This window comes from Mobula birostris, chromosome 1 (assembly GCF_030028105.1).
Source record: "Mobula birostris isolate sMobBir1 chromosome 1, sMobBir1.hap1, whole genome shotgun sequence".
Taxonomy (NCBI): Eukaryota; Metazoa; Chordata; class Chondrichthyes; order Myliobatiformes; family Myliobatidae; genus Mobula; species Mobula birostris.
In genome coordinates, this window is record NC_092370.1 from 82,067,704 (window position 1) to 82,082,836 (window position 15,133).

At 41.2% G+C, this 15,133-nt stretch overlaps 1 protein-coding gene across 11 annotated transcripts in view; it reads left to right on the forward strand.

The window, feature by feature from the left end:
* LOC140197714 (intermembrane lipid transfer protein VPS13B-like) overlaps positions 1-15,133 on the forward strand; it is a 1,066,299-nt gene that overhangs the window by 556,291 nt on the left and 494,875 nt on the right. The window contains exon 22 of one of the 11 annotated variants that reach the window (XM_072258171.1): positions 12,807-13,144. The exons of the other annotated variants lie outside the window; for them this stretch is intronic. Within the exon in view, the coding sequence (XP_072114272.1) occupies positions 12,807-12,892 (86 nt within the window). The 3' untranslated portion in view covers positions 12,893-13,144. Of the gene's footprint in view, positions 1-12,806; positions 13,145-15,133 lie in introns of those variants that run through there. 11 annotated transcript variants of the gene reach the window in all.

Below are 15,133 nucleotides of genomic sequence, written 5' to 3' on the forward strand. Positions count from 1 at the left end.
GCACAAGTTTTCAGAGCCTTACCACATACACTGTCAGGGGCTTCCGCCTTGTGAGGGTTCACCCTCTTTAAAGGCACCCTGACATCGGCCTCTGAGACAGAGATCACAGGGTCACAGTGTGCAGCAGGGATCTTCACAGCTGTAGTAATATTCTACCTTTCAAAGTGGGCATAGAAGGCATTCTGAGTTTATCTGGTAGTGAAGCATTGCTGCCATTCATGCTATTGGGTTTTGTTTTTAGGAAGTAATGTCTTGCAAACCCTGCCAGAGTTGTTGTACCTCTGTTGTTCCCTCCAACCTCATTTGAAATTTTCTATTCAGCCTTGAAATAGTCCTCCGCAAGTCATACCTGGATTTCTGGTACAGACCTTGGTCACCAGCTTTGAATGCCACAGATCTAGCCTTCAGCAAATGACATACCTCCTGGTTCACCCACGGCATTTGGTTTGGGAATGTACAGTAAGCCTTTGTGGGCACACACTCATCCACGCAGGTTTTAATGAAGTCGATAATAACTGCAGCATATTCATCCAGATTTGAAGATGAATCCCTGAATACCGTCCAGACCACTGATTCAAAGCAGTCCTGTAAGTGCTCCTGTGCTTCCCTTGTCCATACTTTCTTGGTCCTCACTCCTGGTGCTTCAGTCTCTGCCTATACTCACGGAGTAGAAGTACAGCCAGGTGATCAGACTTCCTGAAGTGAGGGCATGGAATAGCACAGTAGGCATTCTTATTGGTGGTCTGACAAAGGTCCAAAGTTGAAGGATGTTGTCCCGAAACATCGACTATCTATTTCCCTGCATAGATGCTGCCTGACCCGCTGAATACCTCCAGCAGTTTTTTTTTGGTACAGTGAACCTGCCCATGAGTTTTGTTGGATTTTGCTTTATGAATTCATTTATTAAAAATGTTAAGTGTGGAGTGTAAATGGCATCTTAATTTTGTATTTCAAATTATTTTTATTTCCTCACGGCATGGATGTTGTTTGCAAGGATAGCATTAATTGCTTTTTCTCAGTTGTTCACACAAGTAGTCAGCTGACTTATTGAATGACTGCAGTGCCTCCAATGAACGTACAACCCTGGTGATGTTCAGGAAGGTTTAATTTGGCCTGAATCACTGCTCTGTCCAGTGACCAACCACTGATTATACACGTGCATCCACTCTTGCATAAACTGCTGTTAAGTTGTAGCTGCTTCTCTGATGAAGTATCAGATATTTGTTAATGAAAAAGAAGTCTCTTCACAAGATAGGAACATTGTCAGATAAAGAAGCTTATAAAAGTCAATGTTCACCAAATCTTATTTGGCCATGTAAGAACAACAATCAGCTGATAGTATTCTTGCACATCTTATGAACAAAGTCAATATTTTGTTACTTCAGTTCTGAAAATCTTGGTTTTTCTATGTTCGTAGTACTGATAACTAATTCCATTTGTAGCATTAGCCTTAATTATGGCCGGATATGCTGTTGAACTTGAATCTTGTGCTTTCTAGGGAAATCAGGAAAAGATGAGATCTCGAGTAAGTGCCAGCATGAAATTAATTTGATAAAGGATAATTATTATTAATGCCCTTTGCTTGAATTTTATCATTAAAGTAAGATAGAGTGGGATTCATGTACTTTTCTCCGCAAGAAGCTGCACATTATACTGTCAATTTGTCATCCTTCCATGAGTTACTCAGCAAGAATGGAATAAATGTAATAAAGAACATTCACTTCTTTTTTAATGCCAGCATCAAAATATAAGAAGGCATGTAGTCTTAGAAGTTGATTGCTTAGCCTCTTGAAGCTGCTTTACCATTCACTCATATTTCAGTTAACTTTCATTTTTACTCCATTCATTTGCCCCTATACATAGACATCAATATCATTGCCTAACAAATGCTGTTGATTTGCTATTTAGTTGTGTATACAGTACCACCCTGACTGAATCAGGTACACTCAGTTCACCACAGACAATCAAGATTCAGATTTTGCTGTGAATTGCCTTAGCTGCTCACTTAGCCTTGACGTTCTATTTGGCCTATATGTGACCACTTTGTCCCACAACTGGCCAGATACCAAGTCTGTCTTGTTTTATCTCCAGAATATTGTGTGACTCTTTTTTCTGCTTTGCCGCTGCCAAAACCCTAGTCATTGCCTTTGTCCCTTGACTTCTCAAATGTTTTTCTTTTGTTTATGTTCCTAAACCTTGTCATGAGCAGTTTAGCTTCTTTGTAAGATGTCGTACTCTAATTTCTTTGCTCTGCCGTTTGTCCCCTCCCCAATCTGTGCCTCACCTTAACTGCCACGTCTTTAATTGCATGCTCATATCCACATTTTCATTTACCTCGAACTGATGTACCCTAACTGTGGCCCACAAATCATGTGCGGTTTGTGAATCATGGCTATCTGGCCCATGGAATCCACAGTGATTCATACACTTGCAATTTCCTCTTGTTCCTTTTGTTTCTGTTGGTCATAAATGTTTCATTTGCTGATCAACTCGCCAGATGGGAGAGTAATGCTGCATTCGAACTTCTTAGTTACCAAATAACAGAAATCCATTGGCACATAATACATTTGGAGCTCCTTGCCAAAAAAATAAGTACCCTATAAGTTTCTGGTGAAGTAAATTAAACGACTAAATAAGTTAAAGATGTATTTTCCTCTGCTTCTTACACTTTAAGGGTGCTCATTGACTTTGTTGTTTGCTTTATTAATTAATAATTAAGAAAAGTGCATGCAAAAACACTTAAGACTGATTTCTTTCAAGCTTAAGAAGTTATTTCTGGTCTTCTGGCCAATATTAATAGGTAAGTTAATATTTCTGAAAGATTATCTAATGGTTAGTTTATTGCTCATAATGAGAACTTGTTGTGTGCAAATTGGCTGTTGCTTTTCCTACATTATAACAGTCACAAGATTACAAAACTACTTTGTTGACTCTGAAGCATTTTGGTATATTCAAGAATGGATATTCAAAGTGTTGTATAAATGCCAGTGTCCCTTTTTGAGTATATTTAATAGATAGGAATGCATGTCAAATAGATGTTATACATGGCGGATTTCAATATGTAGGTAGATTGGGAAAATTAGGATGGTGCTGGATCTCAAAGGGAAAATTTGTAGAATGGCTACAAGACAGCTTTTTAGGGCAGTTTGTAGTTGAGCCCATGAGGAGATAAGCTATTCTGGATTGGGTGGTGTGCAATGAACCAGAATTGATTAGAGAGCTTAAGGTAAAGGAACCCTTAGGGGAGTCAGTGATTATAATATGATAAAATTCACCCTGCAATTTGAAAGGGAGATAAGGGGCAGTTTCTTCGTGCAAAGGGTGAGACATCAGGAACAATGATTGAGGCAGGCACATTAGTAATATCCAAAAGCCATCCAGATAAGGATATGGATTGGAGAGGTTTAGAGGGCTATGGGCCATGTGCTGGCAAATGGAACTAGCTTGTTAGGCAATACAGTCGGCATGGATGAGTGCGGCCGAAGGGCCTGTTTCCATGCTCTGTGACTCTCAGCCTTTACAGTTTGTATTAGAATAAAGGAAGAATCTAGGTTCAATGCTATTGTAGCACAGAATACAAGTAATTCAAGTTTTCTTCTCCAGTCATTTTAAGGATATGAGAAAGAAAACTTGGTTTGTTTTTTTTGTTGGTTCTTTAATAGATCAAAAATGTATGTTGAAACAGGTTTCAAAATACTTGAATGGAACGACCAGGCCACTCCTAGTGAGACCAATGCAATGCAACTGATTGTATAAGTTCCACCTGTATGGAAGATGCTTATTTGTCCACATGCATTGAACAGAGTTTAAGTTCAACCCACAGTAGAACATCAATACTGGTACAGCGGCCTCAGTTCATTTGGGTTCATTCAACTTGCTGTGCCAAGTTGGCATTTTCTTTCTGTAGCTGTGTGGGTTTTCAGAGTTTTTCTGTTTTGACCCCCCCTTCCTAAAGAGGTGTAGGTTAGTCATTTAAAAAATCTTGTTTTGCCAAAGGGCCTTAAAAAGCCAGACTCATGCCTTAAAAAAACACATTGTTGATAATATTGCTTAGTAGTAGTGGAATCAATGTTTCGCATCTGTATTGTGTTTGAATAAATTGAAAACTTTTGTTGTCACTTTGTGCATGGAGGTTTGGGAGGGTGGACTGTCGGTAAGATTGGGAAAGCATTGATGTTTATTTTTGGAGGAAAATTGCAATGATCAAAGAAATATTTACTTTAGAATGTTTTAAAGCTGAAAACATGACAAATATCTGCATTACAAATAGCATTAAGAATGTTGTACTGGAATTGGTACAGCGATAAGGCAAATACTTACTGTGCTGGTTAGCTTGATGTTTGTTTTAAAATAATGCATAATATTCTCTTCCAGACAGAGAAATTTTTCAAATTTAAATACAAACAGTATTTCTATAATGAAGAGCTTTAAAGAGGTTATGCAAAGGAAATAATGCCCAGTTCCACTTTTGGCGAGCAGACAACTATGTTGATTGACAATATAAATGACTGCAGAAGCCCTCTATGATATGCATATGATCACCATTTGAGGTTTAGGATATGAAGAAGTCATTAGAAGGTCAAGATGGAAAAAGATCATGTACAATCAGGAAAGAGAGCTGAGAAAAAGAAAATTAGGAACAAAATACATTCTGAAACAGTAGGAATGTATAAATCTAAGGTGATAAGTTGAAAAACAGTACCTGTTTCTTTGTACTAATCAAAGCCTTTTTGTTTCAGGCATTAGGTAAAATACACACATTGCAGGTTTAATCCCTCTGATTTTACCCTGGGTGCAGTTTGCACAAATCTGTCCAAGGTAACCTAATACTACAGTACTGCAGATATTAGAAATATGAATTAATATGCTTCAAAACATCCACCATTGTTCTTGTACCTAAAAAGACCAAGGTAACATGTCTGAACGACTGGCATCCTGTTGCACTCACCTCAATAATAAGCAAATGCTTTGAGAGGTTGGTCACGGACTACGTCTGCAGCATGCTACCACCCACATTGAACCCCCTACAACTTGCCTACCGACACAACCGATCGACAGATGACGCAATAGCCACAGCTCTACACACAGGTCTTACACAACTGGAGAAGAGGGATGCTAATGTGAGAATGCTGTTGTTGGACTACAATTCAGCATTCAACACCATAATTCCCAACAGGCTCAACCAGAAGTTCAGAGACCTTGGCCTTCACCCTGCCCTGTTTAGCTGGATCCTAGACTTCCCGTCAGAGCGCCGGCAGATGGTAAAAGTGGGCTCCCTCACCTCTGCCCCTCTGACCCTCAACACAGGTGCCCCTCAGGGCTGCATACTAAGCCTCCTCCTTTACTCTCTGTATACCCATGACTGTGTCGCCACCCATAGCTCCAAACTGCTAATTAAGTTTCCTAAGGACACTATACTCGCCTAATCTCAAATAATAATGAGGCAGCCTACAAAGAAGAAGTCATCACCCTGACACAGTGGTGTCAAGAAAACAACCTCTCCCTCAATGTCACAAAAACAAAGGAGCTGGTTGTGGACTACAGGAGGAATGGAGACAGGCTAGCCCCTATTGACATCAATGGATCTGGGGTTGAGAGGGTGAACAGCTTTAAGTTCCTTGGCATAAACATCACAGAGAATCTCACATGGTTGTGCATATTGGCTGTGTGGTGAGAAAGGCACAAGAGCACCTCTTTCACCTCAGATGGTTGAGGAAGTTTGGTGTGGGCCTCCATATCCTAAGAACTTTCTACAGGGGCACAATTAAGAACTGGCTGACTGGCTGCATCCTGACTGGCTGCATCACTGCCTGGTATGGGAACTGTAATTCCCTCAACTGCAGGACTCTGCAGAGAGTGATGCAGACAGCCCTGCGCATTTGTAGGTGTGAACTTCCCACTATTCAAGACATTTACAAAGACAGGTGTGTATAAAAGGCCTGAAGGGGACCCGAGTCACCCCAACCACAAACTGTTCCAGCTGCTATCATCTGGGAAACGGTACCACAGCATAAAAGCCAGGACCAATAGGCTCCGGGACAGTTTCTTCTGCCAGGCCATCAGATTGATTAATTCATACTGATTAAATTGTATTTTTATGTTATATTGACTATCATGTTGTACACACTATTTATTGTAAATTACTATAAATTGCACATTGCACATTTAGATGGAGACGTAATGTAAAGATTTTTTACTCATGTATATGAAGAATGTAAATAATAAAGTCAATTCAATTAAATTTAATTCAATAATACAAATAAAAACATTGGAGCTACTTAGTAGGTTATGTATCATAGAGAGAAATGGGGTTAATGTTTCAGTTAGATGATATCTCATTAGAACTTCCACTTATAAAAGGACACGCAGGTTGGATGAACAACACCTTATATTCCGTCTGGGTAGCCTCCAACCTGATGGCATGAACACTGACTTCTCTAACTTCCGTTAATGCCCCACCTCCCCTTCGTACCCCATCTGTTATTTATTTATTATTATTTTTTCTTTCTCTCTCTCCTTTTTCTCCCTCTGCTCCTCTCACTATACTCCTTGCCCATCCTCTGGGCTTCCCCCCTCCCCCTTTCATTCTCCCTAGGCCTCCCATCCCATGATCCTCTCATATCCCTTTTGCCAATCACCTGTCCAGCTCTTGGCTCCATCCTCCTGTCTTCTCCTACATTTCGGATCTCCCCCTCCCCCTCTCAAATCTCTTCTTTCAGTTAGTCCTGACGAAGGGTCTCAGCCTGAAACATCGACTGTACCTCTTCCTATAGATGCTGCCTGGCCTGTTGCGTTCACCAGCAATTTTTATGTGTGTTGCTTATAAAAGGTAATCAGTCTGAAATATGCATTTTGTTTTGCTCTTTACTGATGCTGCTGGGCTTGCTGAGAGTATCCAAAGTGAATAATTATTTGAATTTCAGTGTGATGGGCTTCTATTCTCAAATTTGGATTTATCATCTTTCCTCATTTGATATTGACTGATGGAGCAAACATAAACAAATTGAAATATGACAGCAGAATTGGAGGTGAAGTTGTATTTCTAACTTCCATGGAATTGACTAACTGGATTCTGGTTCTGCCACTATTTTCTGTGGAGGTTCCATTTCCATTTTCCCTTTTCTTTATTTACTATGTTGATTCCCCTTGCCATATCAGATATTTTGAAGTGTTCTGACTTTTGTTCTGCTTGGGTTTTTTCTTGATGAGTTCATTAACTTATTGTATGCACAAGTACAGTACATGTAAGCACATTGGAAATGACAGAATTTTGAAGCAGTATCGCAGACACGGCATCAAAATTGGCAGCAAACAAAAACCATGTTTTACAATTTTTGCAAGAAAAAACACAAATAAAACAAAGAAGTTCATTTTAGTGCAAAGTAATCAAAGTAGTCATAGAAGTGCTAAACTATGGTGATTACGGTTGTACTGGTTGGTTCAAGGAACAAATGGTTGGATGAAGGTTGTGGTTCTTATGTGGTGGTGTGAAACTTTATGGTTTTGTACCTCTGGCTTGGTGGTTGCTGTGAGAAGATGACATGGCCCTGATGGTAGAGAACTCTGATGATGGACGTTGCTTCCTTGAGGCAGTTACTCCGATAAATATTACCGATGATAGGGAGGGATATGCCCATTGTGTTTGGGATATGTCTGTCCGGTGCTCTTTGCTGTAGTATGACACATTATAAAATTGTACAATGAGGATGTCACTGGCAAGACTGAAATTTATTGCCCATCTTGGATTTCCAGTGAATCTGAAGTGGTTTATCAGTAAATCTGGATTAGAAAATAAACATAGAACATAGAATAGTACAGCACAGTACAGGCCCTTCGGCCCACAATGTTGTGCCGACCCTCAACCCCTGCCTCCCATATAAGCTCCCACCTTAATTTCCTCCATATACCTGTCTAGTAGTCTCTTAAACTTCACTAGTGTATCTGCCTCCACCACTGACTCAGGCAGTGCATTCCACACACCAACCACTCTCTGAGTAAAAAACCTTCCTATAATATCCCCCTTGAACTTCCCACCCCTTACTTTAAAGCCATGTCCTCTTGTATTGAGCAGTGGTGCCCTGGGGAAGAGGCGCTGGCTATCCACTCTATCTATTCCTCTTATTATCTTGTACACCTCTATCATGTCTCCTCTCATCCTCCTTCTCTCCAAAGAGTAAAGCCCTAGCTCCCTTAATCTCTGATCATAATGCATACTTTCTAAACCAGGCAGCATCCTGGTAAATCTCCTCTGTACCCTTTCCAATGCTTCCACATCCTTCCTATAGTGAGGCGACCAGAACTGGACATAGTACTCCAAGTGTGGCCTAACCAGAGTTTTATAGAGCTGCATCATTACATCGCGGCTCTTAAACTCTATCCCTCGACTTATGAAAGCTAACACCCCATAAGCTTTCTTAACTACCCTATCCACCTGTGAGGCAACTTTCAGGGATCTGTGGACATGTACCCCGAGATCCCTCTGCTCATCCACACTGCCAAGTATCCTGCCATTTACTTTGTACTCTGCCTTGGAGTTTGTCCTTCCAAAGTGTACCACCTCACACTTCTCCGGGTTGAACTCCATCTGCCACTTCTCAGCCCACTTCTGCATCCTATCGATGTCTCTCTGCAATCTTTGACAATCCTCTACACTATCTACAACACCACCAACCTTTGTGTCGTCTGCAAACTTGCCAACCCACCCTTCTACCCCCACATCCAGATCGTTAATAAAAATCACGAAAAGTAGAGGTCCCAGAACAGATCCTTGTGGGACGCCACTAGTCACAATCCTCCAATCTGAATGTACTCCCTCCACCACCACCCTATGCCTTCTGCAGGCAAGCCAATTCTGAACCCACCTGGCCAAACTTCCCTGGATCCCATGCCTTCTAACTTTCTGAATAAGCCTACCGTGTGGAACCTTATCAAATGCCTTACTAAAATCCATATAGATCACATCCACTGCACTACCCTCAGCTATATTCCTGGTCACCTCCTTAAAGAACTCTATCAGGCTTGTTAGACACGATCTGCCCTTCACAAAGCCATGCTGACTGTCCCTGATCAGACCATGATTCTCTAAATGTCTATAGATCCTATCTCTAAGAATCTTTTCCAACAGCTTTCCCACCACAGACGTAAGGCTCACTGGTCTATAATTACCCCAACTATCCCTACTACCTTTTTTGAACAAGGGGACAACATTCACCTCCCTCCAATCCTCCAGTACCATTCCCGTGGACAACGAGGACATAAAGATCCTAGCCAGAGACTCAGCAATCTCTTCTCTCGCCTCGTGGAGCAGCCTGGGGAATATTCCGTCAGGTCCTGGGGACTTATCTGTCTTAATGTATTTTAACAACTCCAACACCTCCTCTCCCTTAATATCAACATGCTCCAAAACATCAACCTCACTCATATTGTCCTCACCATCATCAAGTTCCCTCTCATTGGTGAATACCGAAGAGAAGTATTCATTGAGGACCTCGCTCACTTCCACAGCCTCCAGGCACATCTTCCCACCTTTATCTCTAATCGGTCCTACCTTCACTCCTGTCATCCTTTTTTTCTTCACGTAATTGAAGAATGCCTTGAGGTTTTCCTTTACCCTACTCGCCAAGGCCTTCTCATGCCCGCTACTTGCTCTTCTCAGCCCCTTCTTAAGCTCCTTTCTTGCTTCCCTATATTCATCAATAGACCCATCTGATCCTTGTTTCCTAAACCTCATGTATGCCGCCTTCTTCCTCCTGACTAGATTTTCCACCTCAGTTGTCACCCATGGTTCCTTCACCCTACCATTCTTTATCTTCCTCACCAGGACAAATTTATCCCTTACATCCCGCAAGAGATCTCTAAACATCGACCACATGTCCATAGTACATTTCCCTGCAAAAACATCATCCCAATTCACACCCGCAAGTTCTAGCCTTATAGCCTCATAGCCTCATAATTTGCCTTTCCCCAATTAAAAACTTTCCTGTCCTCTCTGATTCTATCCTTTTCCATGATAATGCTAAAGGCCAGGGAGCGGTGGTCACTGTCCCCCAGATGCTCACCCACTGAGAGATCTGTGACCTGACCCGGTTCATTACCTAGTACTAGATCTAGTATGGCATTCCCTCTGGTTGGCCTGTCCACATACTGTGACCGGAATCCATCCTGGACACACTTAACAAACTCTGCCCCATCTAAACCCTTGGAACTAATCAGGTGCCAATCAATATTAGGGAAGTTAAAGTCACCCATGATAACAACCCTGTTATTTTTGCACCTTTCCAAAATCTGCCTCCCAATCTGCTCCTCTGTATCTCTGCTGCTACCAGGGGGCCTATAGAATACCCCCAGTAGAGTAACTGCTCCCTTCCTGTTCCTGACTTCCACCCATATTGACTCAAAAGAGGATCCTGCTACATTACCCACCCTTTCTGTAGCTGTAATAGTATCCCTGACCAGTGATACCACTCCTCTTCCCCTTTTTCCGCCCTCTCTATCCCTTTTAAAGCACTGAAATCCAGGAATATTGAGAATCCATTCCTGCCCTGGTGCCAGCCAAGTCTCTGTAATGGCCACTACATCATAATTCCATGTATGTATCCAAGCTCTCAGTTCATCACCTTTGTTCCTAATGCTCCTTGCATTGAGGTACACACATTTCAGCTCTTCTACCTTACTGTCTTTACACTGTTTATTCTGCTTCTCTTTCTTCAAAGCCTCTCTGTATGTTAGATCTGTCTTTGCTCCATGCACTTCTTTCACTGCTCTATCGCTCTGGGTCCCATCCCCCTCGCAAATTAGTTTAAACCCTCCCGAACCATGCTAGCAAACCTACCTGCAAGGATATTGCTCCCCCTCGAGTTCAGGTGCAACCCATCCAATCTGTACAGGTCCCACCTTCCCCAGAAGAGATCCCAATGATCTAAAAATCTAAAACCCTGCTCCCTGCACCAACTCCTCAGCCACGCATTCAACTCCCATCTCCTCCAATTCTTACCATCACTGTCACGTAACCTAATTAGATTTTCTACAATAATCCAGGTGTTTCTTATTTACAGTTATTTATTTCAGATTAATTCAATTGAATTTATGTTCCTCAGCTGCTGTGATAGTATTGAAATGTATATTTCTTGGTTATGGTTTAGGCCATTGAATGTGTTTTAAAATTGCTGTTATAAATATATTTAGTAAATAAATGATAAATGAAAATTGAAACAATGTTTAGAATTTGTTTGATGTCACTGAACTGCCACTGAATTGCTTTTTGAAGGGTAATCATTATTGTCGGAATATATGGAAAGCACTTTCTACACAGATATCTCAACAGCAGTTGAAACAAATTAGTTTAATTTTTGAAAGTGTTTGGTGAGGAATTCTTGTTGACTGAAGAATAGATTCCCGGCGGCTGTAGTGCTGTAGCAAAGATGCTTGTAGTTCAGTCTGGAACCCTCCAGGAAGGCACCAAGCCAAGTTATAAAGAGAAGATTAGTTGGCCAGCTTAACTCCTTTCCATGAGAAGCTATGTTTTCTAGGATCCATTTGATTTTACTTTGGAAGAGTAGAATACAGGAATAGGCCCTTCAGCCCAACATATCTATCCCAATCGAGATCCCAATTTAAACTGCACAACTGCATGTATATTTCCTTATTATCCCTGCCTGCACACTTGCCTTTCTGAAGCCTTGCTAAATGTTGTTTCCAAATGTGCTTTCCCTACCCCTCTTGGCAGCGCATTCCTGCACTCATCACTCCCTATGTAAATTTCCTTTACATTTGCCCCTCTCATCTTAAACCTTTGTCATTTCCACCACAAGGAAAGGAATCTTAACTATCCATCCTGTGTATGCTTCTCATAATTTTATAAACTTCGATCAGGTCACTCCTCAGACTCTGATGCAACAGGGAAAACAATCCAGGTTTGTCCAATCTCTCCTGACAGCTACTTCTCTCTGATCTAGGCAGCATTCTGGCGATCCTTTTCTGCATCCTCTCCAAAGCCTCTGCATCCTTCCTATAATGGGATGACCAGAACTACATGCAGTACTCTAAATGTGGCCAAATCAAACTTTTATACAGCGCAACTTGACTTCCTGACTTAATATTCAACAGCCTGAGCGATGAAGTCAAATTTTCCGTAATGCACCTTCTCTACCAACCTATCTCCTTGCATTGCCACTTTCGGGGAGCCATGGACCTGCAGGCTGAGATTCCTCTGTACATTCTGTTGCTTTATTTACTTTCATAACTGCCTAATACATCACCGGCACCAGCCTACCCAACATCAAGGACATATGTACAGAAAAGTGCTGGAAAAGGCCAGAAACATCATGAAGGATCCCACACACCCTGCTTGTGGACTGTTTCGCCCACTCCCATCAGAAAGGAGGTAATATAGCATCCATGCCAGGACAAGCAGACTCAAAAACAATTACTTCCTCAAAACAGTAAGGCTGAAAAACAGTTTCTCCCAGTAGCCCACCCCACCAGCACTACTTTACCACTTCCTGTAAGAGTCACCTTATGTACAGACACTCCTGTACCTAGTGTCATTTTATGGACATGCAATCAATTTTTGTATATAAGCTGTCTTTTATATTTATATTTGTTGTGTTTTTTATTATTGTGTTCTTTATCTTATTGTGATTTTGTGCTATATTGGATTTGGAGTAATAATTATTTTGTTCACCTTTACACTAGTGCATTGGAAATGACTTCAAACAATCATTAATAATTGATCTGGAAAAGCAGGGACCATTATCCCAAACCTGATGGTAGATCATTAAACTGAACTCCTGTTTCTCTTTCCATAGATACTGCCTGGATGTTGCAAATACGACACAACTATGTAGTTTTCAAAGCTGTTTGGGGATCTTGCTGGGTGCAAATGAACTGTTGAGTTTTCTCCATCGCCACAGCAATTACATATGAGCAAGGAATTAGCTTTCAAAAAGTAACTTAATGTCCATTCAATGGTTTGCTCAAAAGACATGAAGGAAGTTCTTTAAGCCTATTTTAAAGTATTAGTTCTATTTTCACTTGTTCATTGTTTGTTTACTAAACCTAATTAGCCTTAAAGTCTTTCTTTGCCATCTTGACTTTGAATGCTGACTTGTTTCTCTACGAACAACTGTTATGTTCTCAGTGTTTAATCCCACATAAACCACGGGAACGTGCTTAATTTGACCTACATTTTTTAAAATAAAAGCGACAGAATATTTGAACTAACTCCAATCATTGAATGGTTCTCTGGATTAGGTTCCTTTCATGTTGATGCCTTGCCAGAGCTCTTCAGAAAATGATTGCCGTCGGCCTCATTTGAATGACTGAATCAAGCTAAGTGCAAAACATGCATTTGACTCATTCACATGCCTTCTTTATGGGGGACATGTTTGTCCAAAAACTTGTCCATTTGTTTAGAGTCTGATATATGTTTTATTCATGTGCCTACCCCTGAAAAATTGTGAGTGAAGTTCTTGTTGCTTAAGGCACTTTCTTGAAAGGAATTGCACATGCCTTTTTCAATTGTGTCTAGATTTTAGGGGTTGTGGGAAAGAGCCTGTAATTATGGCAGGGAGAGAGCTAGGAATGGTATCCAATTGCCAGGATAAAGCTCTGCTTCCTGATGGTAGATGGAGATAAGATCTGGTAGTCAGTTTGAGACTTTCTTTGGGGATCAAGGGCAGGGATGTACTACATTGATTATCATTAGTGAAAGGATTGTATGGTGATGATAGGTGCTGGCTGAGTGATTTACATGCCTTTGTATTCAGTAATATAGGCTTAGTAGGTGGAAGAAAGTGATAGTGGGGTTGTTAGTTTGGGAATTTAATTGTTCTTGGGTTGGATTGCAAATGTTGTCAGGAGTTGGGGGACAATGATTGAAGCTACATGTTTGAGCTGGGAGTTTGATCAGGGATGGTAGGGGGTCAGAAGGAGAGGTAGTTCAATGCCCATGTTGAAGGAGACCAAAACATTGTGCAACTCAAATGAAATATAGAATTTTCAATTATCCCTTATTTCTAATTAAAATTAAATCCCACGGGGCATAAAAACTTTGCAAGCAGGATAGACAAAGGAAAATTGGTTGATGTTGTGTAGTGGGATTTTCAGAAGGCCACACTTTACAAGTTAAGAGCTCATGTTACTACAGAAAAACTGCTAACATGGATAGAGCATTACAAACAAGAGAAAATCTGCAGATGCTGGAAATTCAAACAATACACACAAAATGCTGGAGGAACTCAGCAGGTCAGGCAGCATCTATGGAAAAGAGTAAACAGTCAACAGTCTGGGCCAAGACCCATCAACAGGACTGGAGAAAAAAGATGAGAAGTCAGAATAATAAGGTGGGGAGGAGGGGAGGAAGAAATACAAGGTAGTAGGTGATGGGTGAAACTGGGAGGGGGGAATGGTGAAGTAGTGAGCTGGGAAGTCAATTGGTGAAAGAGATAAAGGGCTGGAGAAGGGGGAATCTGATAGGAGAGGACAGAAGGCCATGGAAGAAAGGGAAGGGGTAGGATACCAGAGGTATTAAATTGAGCATTGGATGATTGGCAGGAGGCAAAGAGTGGGAATAAAGGGAGTCTTTTCTCATTGGCTGCTGGTGAATAGTGGTGCTCCACAGGTGTCTGTGCTGGGGCAGCTTCTTCTTACGTTATATGTCAATGATTTGGATGATGGAATTGATGGCTCTGTGGCCATGTTTGCGGATGATACGAAGGTAGGTAGAGGGGCAGGTGGTTTTGAGGAAATAGGCTACAAAAGGACAGACAGATTAGAAGAAAGAATAGGCAGATGGAATACAGTGTGAGGAAGTGTATGGTCATGCACTTTGGAAGAAGAAATAAAAGCATAGACTATTTTCTAAATGGAGAGACAATTTTTAAAAAATCTGAGGCGCAAAAGGACTTGGGAGTCCTCGAGCAGGATTTTCTAAATGTTAATTGTCAGGTTGAGTCAGAAGGCAAATACAATATTAGCATTCATTTCAAGAGGACTGAAATATAAAAACAAGGTTGTATTCTTGAGGCTTTATAAAGCATTTGTGAGACCTCACTTGAAGTATTGTGAGGAGTTTTGGGCCCCGGATCTTAGAAAGGATGTACTGACATTGGAGAGGATTCACAGGAGATTCACA